This window comes from Pectinophora gossypiella, chromosome 25, assembly GCF_024362695.1.
Source record: "Pectinophora gossypiella chromosome 25, ilPecGoss1.1, whole genome shotgun sequence".
Lineage (NCBI taxonomy): Eukaryota > Metazoa > Arthropoda > Insecta > Lepidoptera > Gelechiidae > Pectinophora > Pectinophora gossypiella.
In genome coordinates this window covers 4,214,921-4,236,209 of record NC_065428.1, presented here as the reverse complement: position 1 = coordinate 4,236,209, position 21,289 = coordinate 4,214,921, and the positions used below count along the sequence as shown (strand labels likewise).

General features: G+C 38.0%; 1 protein-coding gene and 1 long non-coding RNA gene across 4 annotated transcripts in view; both read left to right on the top strand.

The window, feature by feature from the left end:
- Positions 1–21,289, top strand: part of LOC126378074 (glycerol kinase) — a 66,132-nt gene that overhangs the window by 35,860 nt on the left and 8,983 nt on the right. For all 3 annotated transcript variants that reach the window (XM_050026211.1, XM_050026210.1, XM_050026208.1), the window contains exons 3-12: positions 3,205–3,361; positions 3,794–3,895; positions 4,490–4,707; positions 5,159–5,268; positions 17,509–17,614; positions 17,972–18,164; positions 18,851–18,948; positions 19,608–19,687; positions 20,347–20,427; positions 21,056–21,180. In XM_050026211.1, coding sequence (XP_049882168.1) covers positions 3,205–3,361; positions 3,794–3,895; positions 4,490–4,707; positions 5,159–5,268; positions 17,509–17,614; positions 17,972–18,164; positions 18,851–18,948; positions 19,608–19,687; positions 20,347–20,427; positions 21,056–21,180 — 1,270 coding nt within the window. The remainder of the gene's footprint in view (positions 1–3,204; positions 3,362–3,793; positions 3,896–4,489; positions 4,708–5,158; positions 5,269–17,508; positions 17,615–17,971; positions 18,165–18,850; positions 18,949–19,607; positions 19,688–20,346; positions 20,428–21,055; positions 21,181–21,289) is intronic.
- LOC126378253 (uncharacterized) lies at positions 6,469–7,515 on the top strand. Its single transcript, XR_007568068.1, has 2 exons — positions 6,469–6,591; positions 7,263–7,515. It is a non-coding gene; the product is annotated as an uncharacterized LOC126378253 (long non-coding RNA).

Sequence of the window (21,289 nt, the reverse complement as noted above, 5' to 3'; positions counted from 1 at the left end):
ACATAATTTAACTTTGATTTAGGTAACTACCCAATGTTCCCAAGTTGGAAAGATTCCCTGGAACGGGATGTCACATCCATATGTGATTTGTCAAAAAAGCGCTTTCGAAGGTTTCACTATAAAGCGACGATATACAAGTTTCATCACGATCTTTGTTTACGTTCACAACTTAAAAAAAAACCCGATTTTCAATGAATAATAATATAAAAGCAATAAAATTCAAAGGTCCCTGACCATGAAGTCACCTTGAATAAACTAACGAATACAAAGTGCAAATTAAAAACAAAACAACTACGTCGAAACCGCTCCTCTATGGAAATCAGCTGTTCAAATTATATGTTGATGTATACCGGTCATTGACTTTGGCTACGCGTATTTGGGGTCACGGTATAGAGGTCCTGGGTTTGATTACGGGTGGCTACATGTCTAACAAAAAGAAAACACTTTAGGAGACCGTCCGCTAGTTTAGTGAGGAGATTGCAGGCTGACCACCTGATTATCATATCATAAAATAAAATTAGATGGTGTGGTATTGGTATCAGCATCATTGTTTCCCTTGTCGTATGCCGATCTGGTACACTCTAAAGTTATAAAGTTTCAGGAAGTACGCTAAACAATATTATTTTGTCTCAGTTGGTCGATAACCTTCCGTCTCTTATTGACAACATTAAAAACCGCACGCGCAACCTATGACCGCGTTACGTCACCTCTGATGACACAGATAACTTGGTTCGAATTCCAAAGGACAAGCCTTATCTTTATCATAGCATAACGAACAATACTACGTATAGAACTATAGAACGGCATTTCTCCGCTCCCCACCAGCGGCTGAGCTAAGTTTACCTCACCCCCCCCCCCCCCCCCCCCCCCTCTTTCTAACTTTAGGCTTTAACCGCATGGGCCTCAGACGTCACACACACACACACACACACACACACAGATGCGCGTGTACGGTAACGTTAATGTGTAGTGTCTGTGTAAAAAAGGTGTCTTGTATGAAGTGTCCGGGGTATGTCTACTCAAAAGCTATGTATTCAAAAATTGTACGCTGGCGTAGGAGTATAGAATAAGCATTAAAACTATGTATAGAACGATAAATCTCCGCCCCCGCACCAAATCGTCAATCGCCCGCAAAAACCCGACTTCACACCCTCTGGGTCTTTTTAGTGACTTTAGTCTAAAACTAGTAAGACCGAATGTCCTTTTAAAATCCAAACCCCATTGTTTAAGTATTGTGTCTGGAAATTTAGGTTTAAGTCGCTGATAAGTAAAGTCTGTCTGTTTCACTCGCACTTATGTGTTAGGCAGCACAAGAATGAGATTTTTGTAAGGAGTGTCTGGCTTGGAATTAAAAACATAAAAAGCGTTCAATTCTTAATCATCCTTTCTACGATCTGTGGTTCACTTCAGACCAACCCAATGGGAATTACGAGCGTGTGTATGTACAGTCATGAGCAATATAATGTACCCACTTTAGGACTCTGTCGCACTAACATATTTGACATTTAGTGAGACTTTCAATTCAATTTGTCAAAAAAGTTAATGTGACATGGTACCAAAGTGTATACATTTAATGCTCGTGACCGTACGTACCTATGTATTATGTTACGCTTCGAGATTCTTCTTTGAAGACACTGAGAAGCGATGTTATTAAATACACACCGGATTATGTTTTAAAACATCAATTAATAATTTCATTCTTTTATGATTTTCTTGTCGTGACAGGCAGCGAATGGAACAATCATGGAAACAAAGTTCATAATCAAATACATAAAAAAACTCACGCGCTCATACGAAGTCATAACGTAGGATTGATATGATGTATGATGTGTTCTCTATCTCTCTCTCTCATGTATCATGATAGGTGACCAGCCCATCGCCTCCAATAGTCCACCATGTTAGAAAGAACACAATCCCTCTCTCAGAATTTACGATATGCCCAGGAAGACAAGCAAGATAAGATAATTTCATCCAAATTTCTGACTCGGTCGGGACTTGAACCCGCAGTTCTTGTCAAGCCGCTATTGCACCACCGGGTCCTCCTCCTGTCCATGCGAAATTCTCTCCCTCCATGTTTTTTATTCGCTCCCACAACAGCATAGAAGCAAATGAAATGAATAATACAGAGTGTTAGTGACATCGTAACGAATATAGGCATGACTCTGAGTTGATATCAAGTGGAATTTACTACCGAAAAATTCATAAAAAAATTGTGATATTTTTTATTATTTTCAGTTCCATACTTTTGCGGCGGAAAATTCAGAATCTCGGTCTGAATCATCCCTCAAAGTTTTCGTTACGATGTCACTAACAACCTGCATAATTATGGGATTTCGTAAAATAATCTGTAGATGTTTACAATGATGTAACTCACGACTTAACACTCAATGTCACATTGATTTCACACGTTATAGTAGTAATTCTCAGTCGTGTACTTATAATTTGTATGTGCTCGCGATGTCTATGCAGCGACCTTGATTTTTAGTATGATAGATACTAACTACTCTTGACTCTTGATGTCTGCAGACTAGATATTTAGGGTGTTAGTGACATCGTACCGAATATTGAGGGGGATGATGATTCAAGTGGAATTTTCTGTCGCAAAATTCAAGATATATTTTTTTTAAATTATTTCCCATTATATACTTTTGCGATGGAAAAATCGTCTTGATATTAACTCAGAATAATGAGCTAAATCATCTTTTTCAGTATTCGTTACGATGTCACTTACACCCCATACAAGTAGTTACAGGTAGCGATACAAGTACATACGAGTGTTAGTGGCACCGTAACGAATACTGAGGGGGATGATTAGACCATGATTCTGAGTTAATATCAAGTGGAATTTTCCATCGCAAAAGTATAGAATTGAAAATAATTTAAATAAAGTCAGACAAAATACCAAACCAAGAAGAGCTTACATGGAACAGATTAAAGAAAAGGTTAACGTCGTGTCTTATAGGGAAGTCAAGGAATTGGCCTTTGATAGACTATAAGATAGAATGGAAAATGCTACACCGACAAGAGCGTGGCTCTTAAATTGATGATGATGAAGACAAAATATGAATTTTGCGACGGAAAATTCCACTTGATATTAACTCAGAAACATGAGCTAAATCGTGCCTTTCAGTATTCGTTGTGATGTCACTAACATTCTGTATACATTTTGCCTAATTGTTAATAACTTCATCAATTTGCCAACAGATATTCGAAGCCGAGCGTTCAGAGGAACTCACATCCCATCAGCTAGACAAATCGGAGATACAACCTCAAGAAGGATGGTCCGAGCAGGATCCTATGGAGATCATCAACCACATACGAACCTGCGCCGAGAACGCTGTCGGGAAGCTCACAGAACTAGGTGGGTCTTTGCTTGTCAATTTTCTTCTATCGTGTGGGTTATGACCCTGGTCTACTTCTATCGTGTGGATTTCAAGGCAGATAACCAACCAACTTCAGCATCCCTGATGTCCGAGGTTACTATTAAGCCACCAATGGCCCCTGACTTGGCTTATGTAACGATTAGCAGTAACTGGGACCAACGGTTTAACGTGCCCCTCGAATGCCTTTTTTGCCTAATTTTGGTTGTCCTAATTTTATTTGGCATAATGTTTTTATATTTGAAATTATGAACAGCTTCCCAAATTGCGTCATATTCTTTACCGGAAAACGAACCCAGGGTTTCCTAGATTGAGTGTGTTCCAAAGACGGATTTAAATCCACCCGGTTATGGCCGAAGACCTGAGTAACAGCTTTATTGCAACTGATTACGTATAATTTTATATATTTTTAGGATACTCCAAAGAAGATATCGTCACATTGGGCATCACCAACCAGAGAGAGACCACAATTGCCTGGGATAAATACACGGGGGAGCCTTTGCATCCTGCTATTGGTAAATATATATTTTTTAATTGTACTTCACACATATTTCGGTGGTCTAACAGAAGACTTGGAAGACGTGAGTACTTAGTTTACCCGATGGACTAACATAATATTGAATATAGTCACAAACTTATGCTATGTTCCATACATACTATTTGTGTTGGGTCAATTATTAATTCAGTAACTTATGTTTGTAATTATTGCATTTATCGATCTTCAGAAAGTGGGTTAACTAGGTCATTCGCCTTATTGATTGAATTTATATGCACCATGAGAAATGTGTAAAACATCCTAAGCAGATCGACGAATCCTTTCACCACGAAGGCAAATGACATCCCAAATTATCGATAACGACACGCTTCTCAGGTACGCATCGTCATTGACGCAAGGTGTTTATTTAATTCGGACGGGTTATACATTGGCTCTTGTATACATGGAACTACCTTGCAGGCTCTGCACAATAACTTAATAGATGCAGCGAATGCTATCTGCGTGAATAGACGTCGTACGATTATTGATCGGTATAGGCGAGAGCTGGTCCCTAGAATATGTCACTGACACAATATTACGATACTATAACACTGACAAATGACTTCACTTCTAGCATGGAACGACATCCGCACAGACTCAACAGTGGACGCCATCTTAGCTAAGGTTCCCGACCGCAACAAGAACTACCTGAAGCAGATATGCGGCCTGCCTATCAGCCCGTACTTCAGCGCGCTGAAGATGCGCTGGCTGAAGGATAACGTAAAGGCGGTGCGGCGGGCAAGTCGCGACAAGCGGCTTATGTTCGGTACCGTCGACACCTGGATTATCTGGGTGAGTTAAGCTATGAACAAGACGGTCTTTCGTTTTCTCGCTGTCATTCGTTGATTCCGTACATTGGAATGAGTGAACAAGGATCGACCAATCACAACGAAGGAAAGTCTATCCTTTCGCTCTCTGCGATTGATCAATTCCGTTCCCGCTCCAATTTTAGTGACGCATTTTTATGAGAGTTTGAGAGTTGATTAGGTACTTTTCATAGATTTTTGACGAGGTTCTTAGTGATCTGTTTGGTTAACCAGCATATTTCTTATCCATTTTAAGTGGGGAAAGGTGCTATTTGTTAAGTATCGCGGTTACTTAGTACGATCGATGGATAACACATGATAAGGTTCACGGTATCCCCGAAATTCGTAATTAATCGTATTTCATCTTGCCCAATTTCATAATAAAGAAGAAGTTTGATATAATAATTACCCATATTTATTTTTGTTTTGTCCTCTAGAATCTCACTGGTGGTCCCAAAGGCGGTCTCTACATCACAGACGTGACGAACGCTTCAAGAACTATGCTCATGAATTTGGAGACACTCAACTGGGACCCTATGTTGTGCAGGTATAAAAATACAACATTTCTAGTACTATCGCTGTCGACTTACAAATCCTGTCATAAACATGATATAAGTAGCTTATAGTCACTGTTAGTACATTATCGGACACGACTGCATTATAATGGTTTAGTGGAGGAATCTAAATTACTAGCTAACCTTGTAGCCGCAGTTTATAAGCTTCCCGAAGTCCTCCAAATTGGTTTTACGATCACCACAGATCATATAATACTAACGTACAGATGCCTCACGTCATACAACGAAACTGTGCCGTTCTAACTCGGGCAATTCTTCGGGCTATTTTTAGTTCTAATAAATGACCACTAGATGCCGCTAAAACGCCCCTTTTTTAGCGGCATCTAGTGGTCATTTATTGATGGGATCGAACGAATCGAGCGACATCTAGTGAAATTTCAGCTTACTGAGTGCAAGTTATTGCAAGCACAATATATTTACTTAGAGTTAGAGTAAAATTAAGATAATAGATGGCGCAAACGGATTTTTTTTCTCAACGTTGACATGTTAGTATTATAATCTGTGACAATGATCTGTGACATTGTCAAGGTGACAGTTGTTAGTTGACATACGATTATATCTGATGTTTGGTGGGCAAAGAATACAAGGTCTTTGTTTGGTGGGGTTTATTGATTACGTCTTCATTTTGTATTGGCAAAAATATATCTCCAACTCCTGTAAGTATCTAATTAGTTACTAAAACTGGAAGATAATTAAAAACATAGCTAAGGTCCTACCTAGAACGCAATCGTCCCTTATCATCCCGGGCGTGTCGTAAACCCGACTGAGGAGAACCTTTATGAAAGACAAGTCTTTTCTAGCATGATGAAACATTACATTGGACCACCGGTTAAGCACCTGAGGACTTTGTATAAAGTGCTTCCAAATTGGTCTCTGCTTACTCGTGGCTCTGCCCAGCCTAATCGGGATTACAGGCGTGAGTATAAGTATGTATGTAGTAGATACTTTTTTGTGTAGCTGTCACCTATCTATGGTACAAATCATAATATACTGTTTGTTGAAAAAAAGTTAAATAAGTCTAGTTAGGCAGTGAGCGTGTTGTGAATTTAAGCCTGTAATTTATTTCAGATCTCTAAAGACGATGATAACCATTATGAAGAATGACATGCAAAGGCTATTTGAACCACATATCAACAATTTTCTGACCATGACCAAGTGATGAATATGATACAAGTCTACCTCATGAAAGCCACACTACTTTTCAAAGAAAAATATTTTCTTTGGAGTTGTAGGTATTATAGTGAAAACTTAATCCTGACTTCTGTTCTGCATAAATGAGAATCGCACTATGCCAGGTATGTATGCTTAAATTATTATCCCATTAACCCATTTCTTTGAGCCCGAATATCTAAATGTTCAATAAAGTAGATAAATTTCAAACTCATCGGATTACATGCGTAATAGGTCATCCATGTGTCTAAATGTAAAAAATAGAGCCTACTATTACTACTCATTGGTATATGAGAGTATTAACTCACACTTACTCTCCTTCTCAGGGCGGACAGAGCAGTTTTGGCACACAAGTTTTGTCATACATTGCAATATACCTACTATTATTATATAGTCACTATTACTCTAATATAAAATAGGTCATAATGGTAGACTTGTTTGCATCTCAAACGATGAACCCGGTTCAAACCCTGGTACCGGACTTGCATTAATTTAATTTAAACAGTTCACATCTAGCACACTTGGCCTGACCATTATAGGTAGCGATACAGCCTATCGTTAGCCTAACGGAAAGCTCGTGAGGTGCGTGTGCTTAGTTCATCTTGTGATGAATGTTACTTTGACTACCTCAATGAGATGCAAGATCTTGCTTATGTTATGTTATTATATTATCTGTGATACATAGATAAACTAATGCCTATAATACCTAATGGGTGGTAGAAATGTTTTGTTCTGAATATCATTGCCGATCAAAATTAATGTGCTCTTTTAATAACTATTATATTTTCATTTGTAGGTAACATAATATAGCGAGTACCCTGGTTGAGTCAAGATAATATAAAATAAGTGGAAAGATAATGTGGCCCAAGTAGTAAAGGAAAGGATGTGCAAACAGCCGAATGTGAATCTGGCAATAATGTGCCTGTTTAAATGAGTTTTAGTTGAGTACCAAATAGTTACCTAGGTTTTCCTGGGAAAAACACTGATCCAGCTTTTCTGATTCAACTGAGTTTGTGTATGGTTTTGAATAAATAACTAAACAATAGAAATGTGTCTTTTTTATTTTACTATCCCCTTTCCATTACATAGATAGATATCATTTAAAGTAACTATAAATAATTAATTGTTCATTACAATTTATATAAAAGTAGTATTAGTATATTATAATTAAGATACCTACTTGATTATTAAAATTAACAAATTTAATGAAGTTGGATTTTTTTTTTAATGACTAGAATGAAAATACAATAAATATTCAATTAAACTACTTCTTTAATTCAAAAGGTATTACATTTTGTTATTGTTAGATACAATACTAATTTCTTTTTTAACACTTTGCATTTTGGCGTGTCTTCAGTAATTGACAACCGTCTTCTCTTCGGCGTGTTGCACTGGTATGCTACTGCTGGCGGCTCCACGAGCTCTTCAAGTTCGCAGTCGCGAAGCCGTTTATTTTTGTACACCTTTTTCGGTGTCAGTACTTTAAAAGTACCTGATGAACCTAAAACGAAAAATAGTATGTATTAAATAATGTCGTGAATCTTATCTTCTTATCGTGGGTGGAATACCAGCCTCATCAACCCTAGTGTCAGGGTTATGATTGAGTCGCCAAAGGCCCCAAAAGATGAATGTAAAGCAAAGTTGTTGGAGATAACAATACCTAACATAAAGGAAGAAAAGGGCAATTATAACATTCATTAAAGTAGGTAGGTAACTAACGTATTAACGTAGCCATTTTATAAATATTAAAATGTGTATGATAAGTGATTCCTAAAAGATAGACATAGGTAGGTACTTATAAAAAACCACAATACATTGTTTTGTTATATATCTCAAAACCATTAGGCAGCTTTTTCGATGAAAGCTCCCACTAGTCTTTATTTTTTTCGGACATAGATTGAACATCAGCGCTCAAAAAGTGGGACGCAAAGTTACTGTTAATATAGCGACGTGACAGTATTTCTCCGCGGTGCGCGATTAGGCGCCGAACTGGCAACATGCGAAGTGCGTGGTAAAAAGTTGCAAATATAGAAGCTCAAAGAAAAAAATATGTAACACTTCTTGTAAGTCATGACATTGGTGCTAATTCCTGTAAACACATCTAACTTTATTTTAAGTTATATCTGTCATTATTATTTTTTTCTTTTGAGATAGCCGCCAACAAACAGACGAGCGAATGGCGTGGGAGCTTTGTTTTATAATATTATTATAATGACAGATAGAATAAAAAAATAATAATGACAGATCTCTCAATGCGTCTTATCGGGGCTTCGGGGGATGCTAGGGCTGGTAGTTATTTCTGTCAGAGAATTAGCCTGGCGATTCAGAGGGGTAATGCTGCCAGCCTGTTGGGCACCTTGGCTCGATGTGACGCATTGGAGGAGGTGTTTTATTTATAGGGTGTGTTTGTTTTGTTTTTGTTTGAATAAATTGATTTTAATTATAATGACAGATATAACTTAAAATAAAATAAATAAAAATAATGATTAGATTACTGACGTGTTAAAGGCAACCAGACGAGATATAGAATGTAAACAAAGTTTCAGAGGTTCAAAACATTTATATTTGAATAAATTATCATAAAGTTCGAATTTTAATCGCTGTCGTCTGTACTAGACAAAGATGATTCGTCCGAAGAGTCCGAGTCAGCTGTGTTTATGATAAAACTATCTATCGTATTATCAATCATGTTGTCAATACTGTGTTTAATCAACAACTACTCATAATACCAGCAAAAATCAAAAATAAAAGTAACAGAAACGGAATAATAAGAACAAAAATCTAAGTAGGTAAATACGGGGACGAAAAAATATGTATCACTTCGAACGCAATCCAAACAGAAATGAACATGTTCATAAAATGGCGGTCCAAATGTTGACAGCTGCAGTACCGACTGCTTTCCTGTACCTACCACGAAACACAACGACAGCTGTCGTTGACCAACTGACGCCATAACTGCGCGTACGAGTGATAAGGACAGAGATGATAATCCCTGGTTATCGCAATGTAACTCAGTAATGGTCCGTTTGTTTACCTTTTTGTATCTCGTCTGGTTGGCCTTACTTTACGTACCTATATGATTTTAGGTAGCTACGCTGCGGTATAGGTTTTGCGTGAAAGAGCCACAAACATAGTAGGTACCTACCTACTTAAGTAAGTGGAATGATAAGGCTTTATTACCTACATTAACTCGATTCATCTGCCACACACGATGCGTCAGGTCATCGTGTGTACCAATGTAACCTACCTACCTATAAAATGTATGACGAAATCGTGGGTCGCCCACCAATGAACTGTTTATTATAACACTGCCCGATCCTGATGCCCGAGCCCGCGATCTCGACGCATCGCGTTTGGGTAGTTTAATAACCGCTATAATATATATACCTATAAGCCCTGTAAGCGCGGTGCACTGTTTTGTACAAGATTGTAAACAACTACGTCTCAATTCCGTGTGTCGAGCAACTATAGACTTTATGTCATTATAAAGATAAGATCCATTCTAGCTTGTTGCGTTGCGCGAGGTCACGTGTTATTACGATTGTAGGTAAGTAGGTAGGCAGGTACCTACCTACTGGCTGAGTCGCGCAAACGCAAATGATAGGTACGTACGATGCGATGCGATGCGTAGTAGGTACCTAGGTATGTAGGTAAATCTGCCTGTATGTTTGTTACCCCTTCAGGCTTAAACAACTGGTTACGTTATGGTAGGTTACATTACCTACCCATCTACGACAATCGCCGTCTGCGTAAAGTTGAAAGCGAAAAGCTACTTTTCTACCTATAGCTACCTAACTTACCTAGGTAGATACTTACCTATTAAGGTATTATAAACTGCTTATATACGTCCCACTGCTGGGCACAGGCCTCCCCTCAATCAACCGGAGGGGGTATGGAGCATATTCCACCACGTTGCTCCACTGCGGGTTGGTGGAGGTGTTTTTACGGCTAATAGCCGGGACCAACGGCTTAACGTGCCTTCCGAAGCACGGAATCATCTTACTTTTTCGAACAATCACACCTGATTGCTTGAATCACCATTCAAGCCTGAAAAGTCCTTACCAAACAAAGGACAGTCTCACAAAGTGATTTCGACAATGTCCCCATCGGGAATCGAACCCGGACCTCCAGATCTTGAGCCTATCGCTCTAACCACTAGACCATGGAGGCTGTCAATTTGTCATTAAGGTATTAAGTAGGTATTATAGATAGTAGGTAGGTATCTTGGTATAGGTACAATAAAGTAATATTTTACGTCTTTAATTATTTTAAACCCTACAATTTATGTTAATACGGCTTTATTATAGTTTAGTTAGTGAAAATGGTTCGGAATCGAGACGTCTATAGGCACCTATCGAACCTATCTATCATCACAGCCCGGACACTTCATACAAACAACCTATCCCCTACTTTAAACATTTAACTAGGTAGGTAGGTACCTACATTAACTTGTCTACATCTAAGTAGTAGGTAAGTTGTAATTAGCTAGGTACCTAACATTTCAAAAAAACGCAAGGTCGGTAGGTATCATTCATGTAGGTAATAACTCACTATCACTATACTAAAACCCAATATTATGTAGATATTCAAGCAATAGGTAGGTACCTAACCTACAATAAAAATTTGATTGTATTTGTATTAATTCAGTGGTAGGTAAGTACCTACCTACCCAATTGTAGGTAATAACTTGACAAATTAATTGTGCTTACCTGGTGAGGAAGTGCTTGAGCGATTTTGAACGTCTTGAGTCTGATATGGTTCTGGAACTGCACTTCTCTGGAGTCTTTTTCTATGACCAGTCTCATTTCGTACATACTTGATATTGAAATGGTCAATGCATAAATACCTTGACCGCAAATTTTCTGCAGGCAAGTGGGCAATGTTCATATTACCTACAAGAAAAGAATATAATTTTCAATAAAACATAAATAGCCTATAGATGTTCCACTGCTGGATCGTCTCTACCATCTACCCTCAAATAACAGGAGGTAATCGTTTTGGTGGTAGCCCGGACCAACTATATAATTTCTGAAGCAAAGCTTACTCTTACTTTTTCGGACAATTAAGTGACTTAGTCCGCAATGTCATAACTAAACAAAGATTAATGGTTGGATCATGGTAGTGGTTCCCTGGAAGAAATTGCTTAAACAGGCCTCCCATGTGTACTGTAGTAGGTATGTTGCATAAATTTTTGTATGTTCTAACTGTTTGTGATCATTAAAAATATTTGATTTGTGATGAATAATCTCACAAAGTAATTTTGATAATATCAGAAACAGTACCCGGACCTCCAGATCATAAGCCTAATGTTCTAATCAATAATACACAGAGGCAGAATCTACTAAAACAGCAACTTTTGACATGTCTTATTAAGTTCTTGTAGGTACCTACCTATACATAATGTATGTATAGATTGTTACCTGCTGAAAGGTGGTCAGGTGTGAGCGAGACCAAGATACTAGGTATACCTCATTTGGGTTCCTGGCTTCTGTACACAGTCCCGATGTGTGAAATTGGTACAAAACTGTAGGTTTGGTAGATAGTAGTTTATCTTAGGTATCTATTAAGACTGTATAAGAAGAAATAAATAAATGTTTTATTTTTATTTATTTTCATCTTAAATTAAAAGTAAATGTGTAAGTAGATATCTGGGGGGCCAAAATGGCTACATCAAAGCAATTCATCTAAGAAAGCAATATTGCTATTTGACATTTGTTTGCATCGCACACTTACTTTTATATGCACAAATGTGAAACTGCAATATTGCTTTCTTAGATGAATTGCTTCGATGTGGCTATTTTAACCGCCCTGGTCTATAAAATGTTCAATAAAACAGTCCAAAATTCAGCAATAATTATGTACTTGATTGACTTTTTTTAACTTTTGTCCCTTTTATTCCACAGTTCACTTGGAAATATAAATCCATCGCATACAGTATTGGTATATAGTAGGTACTTTACAAGTTTTTGACTATTCCAGTGCTTTAGTAGTTATAGCAATTGGTTCAGAATCTGGAGGCCCTGAGTTTCCAGTAAGAATATGTTAAAAATCACTAATTATGATTTTCAAGTTTGATTAGTATATCTATATGCCATGCTAAATTACCCAATTGTACAAAAGTTAATTTAATAATTCCAAATTGACATTGAGCACAATACCTAATTATATTATGTTCTTCAGACAGAAAAAACTGTTCTACTACTCTAAACTGTTGATCTCAGCTTGAGTTTAAGTATTACATTAATTATGGTAAACTAAATGATAAATGGTGACAAATGATAAACCGATTAGGTACCAAAATAATAGTCTAGCAAGTAGGGGGAGTGGCAATAACTTTCCCACCATGTTAATTAGGTATTTCTTTTTATTTTATTCCAGTTTTGATTGTCATTGATTCTATCAAATTGTTTGTTTGATAACTTTTTGCAGTTTAATATTAAAAATAAATAAAAGTAAACATTTAACTACTTACCGCAATTCTCAAGCCATACTTTTAGGCGGTTGACGTCATCCCACGGAAAACGGAACATTGACTTCTGTTCCGAATAGTGATGGGCAGGGAAAGAAAAAATTGGGTGGGAAAGAAAAAATATCGGGAAAATATGGGAAAATAAAATAAACACCCGAAAAATTCCCGAATCATGGGAAAATATTTTTTATTTAATTGTTTTTAATCTTATTATTATTTGTATGTCGTTTCCATGTCTCGGGTCGGGTCTGTCATGGAGTCCCGGACTTTTGGAAGGCGTGCGTGGGGCCGAAGCCAACACGTAGAGGCCCCTTAAGACAATTTACTCTAAATGTGTTGTGACACCAACCGGCGATTATCCCTGTATGCACTATGGGAGTGCACCCAAAGACAATCCCTGGTTCGTGTAGGACTATTGCAGATTATGGGAACAAAAGGAACTGGGCTATTGGGTTGGGGGTTAGTGAACCTATATACTGGGGCTATGGGGGACTATGGCGCCTGCTCGACCAATGTTAATAACAGAGATACATGGGGCAGGCGGTGACTCGTCACTCACTGGTTGGGCCACCTATCTAGCCGACGCGACTGGACGGCAAGGCAGCAACATGGTTGTGAGCATCTCAGGGTGTCAAGAGGTGTACACCGCTTTCTGCGAGGCGGTTTACCCGCCTTACCAACTCGCGACTTATGCATCTTTCACTTCCACCCTGCGAGCGTATAGCTCTAACGCCCCACTCTGGCTGGCCAATGAAGTCAAGCCAGAGGTGAGAGTCCTGCGGCCCCCGCTAAGGTCCACTCCGGCCAGCCAGTACTGTCACCATCTTTGTTGCTCTTCTTTGGACTCTCTCTAGTAGTGCAATGTCCTTCCGATAGTAAAGTCTCCATATTTGAAACCCATGTTCTAACAGCGGTTTGACGTAAGTAAGTTTTGTAAAGCCTAAGAAACAATTCCGTATCTATATGATAAAAAGCTTTTCTAATTATGTATAAGAGGGAGTTATCCTTCTTAGTGATTCCAATAATGTGTTCGTCCCACTTTAGATTATGTGTTACCGTTATGCCAAGGTCTTTTTGTTTTTTAACACACTCGAGAGGTTTTGAGTCAATGGTGTAACTCAACGTGGGGTGGTTACTGCCAACATGCAACACAGTGCATTTGTCTACGTTTAATGTGATTAGCCAATCTCGGGTCCAAGCAATTACTCTATCAAGATCATCTTGGATTATATTATGGCTAATAAGTGGATTCCCTGTTATTTTCGTGTCATCTGCAAAGAGTGATATATCAGACATGATACCATGTTTAAGATCTGTAAGGTAGATACTTAATAAAATAGGTCCTAATACCGATCCCTGCGGCACACCGCTGAGGACTTTTCTGGGAACAGAGTATGATTCTCCGATGCGCACAGAGAATGTGCGATTTGACAGGAAGTCTTCAATCCACTTCACGACATTGCCTCTGATTCCAAAGGGCTCTAATTTAGCAATCAATGGTGTGACAGGAACTCGATCAAAAGCTTTTTCATAGTTCAAGTAAATAATATCTGTAGGTATTCGTGCCTCCCAATTTCTTGCACAAAACCATGTTGCTCCTCGATGATGACATTCTCTCGTGCCAAAAGCATCCTATATATCCTATAATATGTAGATATCTTTGCATGAAATTATTAAAATCGAACATTCCATTCAAAATATATTTCCAATTAGATCATCGGCTTTCCATACTTTGGCCGGCCCAAATTTGAAAGTGCCGGTCAGAGAAAAAAAATGTGTCCAACCTTTCGAGTAGATTGTTCTGAACATTTTTTACTATGACACCAGACGTGTATGACCATTAGTTTGGCTTTAATTGGATTTTAAAATTCTTGATTTCTCATTTATTTTGTATGAAAATAAAGTGCTTTGGGTAAAAAATGCGGTACGGCGGATTACAAAGGACCTTTAGAACATTTAATAATCTGGCGCAAAACATTTTTGACCGTTATCTTGACTTTTTATTCGTGTCTCTTTCCGTTTTGGTTTAAATGGGAAAAATGTCAGCCAGCGAAACAAAATAAGTCAAATCTTTTGGTAAACGACTTGAACGACGTATTTTTACTATACTACCAAATGTCGACTTTGGCTTTTATTGGACTTTTTAAAAAAACTTTTTTTATACATTTTAACAATGACAACAAGCAGAGCTTTCCCAATGACTAGTTATTAGTGAGATAAATACTTTGTGTTTTTGTTTTGTATGTTGTTAGGTGAACTTCTATATTAATACTATCTGATTTTAGATATGACGTTGGCTGTAGTTTTTGCATTCGACTCAACGTTACGGCCTAAGTTTAGGTTGAATTATGGTATTGATTCACCTTGACTGTAAATGGTTACCACCCTCCAAAGATAAGCTTGCCATCTAGTGACGAAACTCGTATATTGGCATGACGTCTGAAGTATCTGTTAGGGAAAACAGGAGTCGGGTAGTTGTACTTTGCAAATATGCCTATCACAATGTCCTGGTGCTACTCGGCCGATAACATAGTAGGTACCTCTATCACCCCACTGTTTATTCCTTGTATACACTTTTCTTTAAAAAAAAATAGTTTCTTAAGCGTGTATCACCATCAGGTAAGGTAGTGGTCAAACGCAAACCTACTTTTCAAAAGACGACCACCATATTACGCCTTTAGCAAGATAGTTACATTATCACTAGATAAAACTTTTTTGATTTTTGGAAAATCGAATTAAGTTCAAAATATTGGTCATAGTCGTTTAATGCCATAGTAATAAACATACTGACGATCTTTTAAATAACGCGCCTGTTATATTTTATTTTTATACAAAATGAATCAAAAATCAAGTTTTTTTTTAAATCCAACAAAAGCCAAACTAATTAATGGTCATACACGTTTTTGTCATAGTGAATAATGTTTACAGGTATCTTCTCGATAGCTTTGACATGTGTTTTTTGCTGACCGGCACTTTTCACACAGAAACTATAACGTAAAGTCCAACAAAAGTCAAAATAATGGTCATAGACGTTTGGTGCCCTAATAATAAATGGTAAAATGGATAAGTTCTAACGGGATATACAAATATTGTTTCATGGCCGGCACTTCACATTTACACCAAAAATGTATGAAAATTCAGTTTTTTTTAATTCGAATAAAACCGAAAATATTGACCCTACAGCTTTGGTGCCATAGTAATAAATGCTCAGACGGATAAGTTCTAAGGATATATACCATTATTGTTACTTGGCCGGCACTTTACATTTTCACCTAAAATGTATGAAAAATACAGTTTTTTAAAATCGAATAAAACCGAAGATATTGACCCTACAGCTTTGGTGCCATAGTAATAAATGCTCATATGGATAAGATCTAACGGAATATAGCAAAATTATTTTTTGGCCGGCACTTTGACTTCTGGGCCGAAATCCGATGATCTCCTTTAAGTATTTTAACAGTTCATACGACACTACGACAGAAGATAAATTGGGCATAAGTAGGCATACATTATATTTAAATGGTCTTTGTTGGAAATCCTTACTTTTAATACAAATATATGCGATAAAAAATATTTTCCCTTGAAATGGGAATTTTTCGGGTTTTTTCCCTCAGAATTGGGAAAATTCCCAAAACGCGGGAATTTTCCGGGTAAGAACCCAACACTAGTTCCGAAGAATTTGTACAATTATAATAAGAACAAATTGTGTGCAGACATTTTTTATAACCACTGTTCCTGTGCCGCTACGTGAAAGCAGGTTTCATGAAGCCAAATCAAAGTCCGATTTCAGTCCAGGGTTAGTTTGTAAACCACAATACACAAAACGTAGAAGGCGCGTTCGACTCGTAATTCAAACGAAAACAAACATTTTCAAACATAGGTAGGTTACTAACCTACCTACGTTATTTGAAAGTTGCGTTTTTTTTTTGTTCTCAAATTTAGTTTTAAATGATATTTATACAGGTTATATTTTTTTTTTAAATTTGATATTGTATCTCCCATAATTTATGAGAATTACAACTAAACATTTAATTAATTCAATAAAATGTATTTTGCAAATAAACACAATCTTTTAAAAACGCAATATTTTATTATCTGTGGCAAAGCTAGATCGATGTTGCAATAATTAACGATAGATGGCGCAACTTTAAGCGAGCTTCTTATACATAATTATAGATGGCGTTAATAAAAACGAGAACGTTCAACCCCTCAACAAGCTCCATACTCGACGTAGTTCCGACGTAAATCCGCTAGAGTAACCACTAAATTTAAAAATATAAAAATCTCCATTAAATGCCAATATCTTTGATTAACTTTTGGTTGGAGTATAACTTTTAAATTATAAAACATAATTTTAGTGCCTATTTATCGATTATTGGCTTTTAAAGAAACTTTAATTACAAATCGGTACTATTAGCGTCATCTATTGAAATTTTTTTGAACAATGTTTCCTAATGTTCGCGATGAGAACCCATGCGATCACTAACATGTTTCAAGCCAAGTAATACAATAGTCAAGTGAAAAATGAACTGCTTTTATTCAAAGCAGTTAATTCCTATTTCTTAACTTACAGACTATTCGGTATACACCGGGAATCGTTACCTCAGATCTTAAGCAGTGCAGAAATATACGGCGAAGTCAAAGATGACTCCGTCCTGGATGGCATCAGAATATCAGGAGTAAGTTCAATTTGTACCTAGTTTAAATAGGTAGCTTAATTTTTGACGTGATTAATTGGAGATTTGTGCAAATGGCAATAACTACTTGGCTGAACAAAATACTATCGACAAAAAGGGACATCCGCGCTCCACTTGTTCCGGAATCGTTGCCGCTTATCATCGTCTTATAGAAGGCTTATTGACGATGGTACATGTCCAACTTCTCAAGGGACTCTGGTGCGATGTTTTTACCAAGAAATACTTATGCTTTATTATTTTGATGTCTGACATCAGGATTTGTGAGGTTATTACTCTTACAACCTAGACAACAGAAGATTACGAAATAACGTAGTTATTTACCAACTTTCTCTCCTCCAGATACTAGGCAACCAGCAATCCGCGTTAGTCGGGCAGAACTGCATGTCTCCCGGGCAAGCGAAGAACACTTACCGCAGCGGCTGCTTCCTGCTGTACAACACCGGGCCGCGCCGCGTGCACTCCACGCACGGGCTGCTCACCACGGTGGCCTACAAACTGGGACCCACGCAGCCCGCGCACTATGCTGTTGAAGGTACTATTGAATATTGCATGGGACTAGATTGGGTCTCCAATGTTGGTACCGCTCATTGCCAGGTCTTTATTGTTGGTACGTTGCTCACACTGTCATTGTATCTCTCACCGTCGCATACAAATTGGGGTCCGCTCAACCCGCCGATGAAGGCGTACATATTATGTAAAGCCCACTCCAGACGCCAACTTTCTGTTGTATGGATATTTTCTACGATCTTAGCAAAGCGTTTGATAGTGTTAGTCAAGCCATATTTCTTCAGAAGTGACAGTAATTCAAACATATTTAGTCAATCGGACACAATAGGTTTGACTCCAACATCAGTCATCAGTAAACATGATATTGGTGAAGAAATTAAGGTGAAAATTTGTGTATATGGTAAAAAGATATAGCGTCACCCAGGGTTCAATCCTTAGCCCACTTTTATTGCTAGTTCATGTTCATGATAAAAGATCTCTAAATAACACTTTTATCGATCCGTTTTTCGCCCCTCCACGGATAATATTGAGATTTAATTAGTAAAGTAATAATTACGAGATAATTCCATTTGACTTTTTCTTAACATTATAGTTATGAGGTTTAATTTTCCTCCCTGGCTTCCATGAGTTTCGCAGGTCTTTGTATTTTTGACAGCTGTCAACGAGACTTGTGATTTGTAATATAATACTCATTTTTTTATTCCTTTCCAGGATCAATTGCAGTAGCGGGCGGCGCGATGAAGTTTTTACGGGACAACTTAAAGCTGATAGGGGATGTGTCCCGCGACACGGAGCACATAGCGGGACAGGTAGGTAGCTGTTGCCTGTAAGAAATTGCCTTAGAGCAATGAGACTGCCCATTGTGATGTATAAGTTAAGTATTCTTCTTCTTATCGTGGCGATAGCAAACTAAATAGTATCGGCCCAAAACTTGGCAATAAGTATGGCGCTATCTGCAGCGCTCATCATATCCTCCTGCGTACAGGTGTTCGGGCACGCAGGACACGATGTAAGATGTTCCATCGTTTGGGGAACAGTGCCGCACTTGCACTTTAAGTCCGTGCCATAGTTAAATATTAATGCAATAGATTTATGAAGCTGCGATGAAATTCGTATATGTAGAGCGGAAGAATGATAATAGCATTACGAAAGCGGCACATAAAGCTAATGTTGGTGGTAGGGCTGGCAAAGGAAGACTTAGAAGGACGTACATTGTCCAAATTGGAGATTTCCTTACAAAAGGTTCAGTACGATCTACTCTGAAACGGCGTGCGTGTATGAAACGATTGATGAATGCGGAGGAAGCAAGAGAAGTGTGTCAGGGTCGAAACAAATGGAATTTCACAGTCTCTTACCCCAATGGGAAATAAGCGTAAGTTTATGTATGTATCTCTTATGTAGTATATAATGTGAGTTTTATTATATGTGTCTGTTATTGTGTTGTTATGAGGTATATTTAATTTCACAGGTATTCTCTACTGGGGACGTGTACTTTGTGCCGGCGTTCAGCGGCCTCTATGCGCCCTACTGGAGGAAGGACGCTAGGGGGTGAGCAGAACACAATCTTCTTTTCTGTTGTACGGTCACGAATACTAATACGTATACACTTTGAAACCATGTCACATTAACCCTTTTAACAAATTTAACCGTAAGTCTCATTAAATGACAAATATGATAGTGCGACAGGGTTCTAAAGTGGGTACATGATATTGCTAATGACTGTGCAAGCGGTATTATTGATTAGAAACATAAAATCACGACTATATTCCAATTGGGGTAGTCAGAGGTACATCCATCGCAAGGTGAACTAAGAACCCACACCTTATAAAAAATCTGTTAGACCAACGTGATAGGTGGTGAGCATTATCGCCGTCTATAATGGTCGAGCCAAATGTGTAAGTGAAAACTGCACTTAAGATAAGATAATAACTCATTGGTGCAAGTCTGGCACCAGGGTTCGAGCCGGTGCAGTTGAATACAAATGGCATTTTGTTTTCCGTTAGAAAACAAATAAAACAATAAAAAATAAAATAAAAAATAAATGAATAATAAAATAAAAATAACAAAAATAAATAATTTATTATTATTTTTTCTTGTTTTTTTTATTTATTTATAATTAAATGAATATCGGGAGTCTCATATCCCTGATTTAAACGCGGTACGAACCCGTTATTATATGTTTTAATTATTGTTTTCTGTTATTACAGAATCATTTGCGGTCTCACAGCTTTTACAACGAAGAATCACATCATTCGAGCCGCGTTGGAGGCTGTGTGTTTCCAGACTAGGTATTTAATATTGTATTTTATATAAAATGTACTGTTAATTCTTAATATTAATAGAAGTTCCGGGTCTCCGTGGTCCAGTGGTTGAACGTTGGGCTCACGATCCGGAGGCCCCGGGTTCGAATCCCGGTGGGGACATATCACAAAAATCACTGATCCCTAGTTTGGTTAGGACATTATAGGCTGATCACCTGATTGTCCGAAAGTAAGATGATCCGTACTCCGGAAGGCACGTTAAGCCGTTGGTACCGGTTACTACTTACTGATGTATGTAGTGTAATGTAGTATGAGTACGTCAGACGACGGCGTCAGACGCCACAACACAGATGCGCGTGTACGATAACGTCAATGTGTGGTGTCTGTGTAAAACGAGGTTGTTCCGGGTGTCCGGGGTGTGCTACTAGAAATTGAGTGTCTAGTCTACCCGACAAATTATTACGAATAAATAATAATTATTATATTCGTTTTATTATTATATGGAGGGCGTGTGTGGGGCCGAAGCCAACACGTAGAGACCTGTTTGTTCGAAATTTGTTTTTTTTTTGCTGCTTACCCCTCCGGCCATAATGCTAGCGGCGCGGGGCGGGGCGGGCGGTTATGATGCTATATATGTGTATGTGTGTATTTTCAGGGACATCCTAGAAGCTATGAACAAAGACTGTGGCATGCCGCTGTCGAAACTGCACGTCGACGGCAAGATGACGTCAAACGACCTGCTGATGCAACTGCAAGCCGATCTGATCGGCATTCCAGTCCGTTAGTATTTTTTTTTATTTCTGTGTAATAACAGACGGGTTTAAAGGCCACAGAAGGTTTTGACATTTGCACATATTACTGTTTTTCGTCCTCATCATCATCAGCCGTA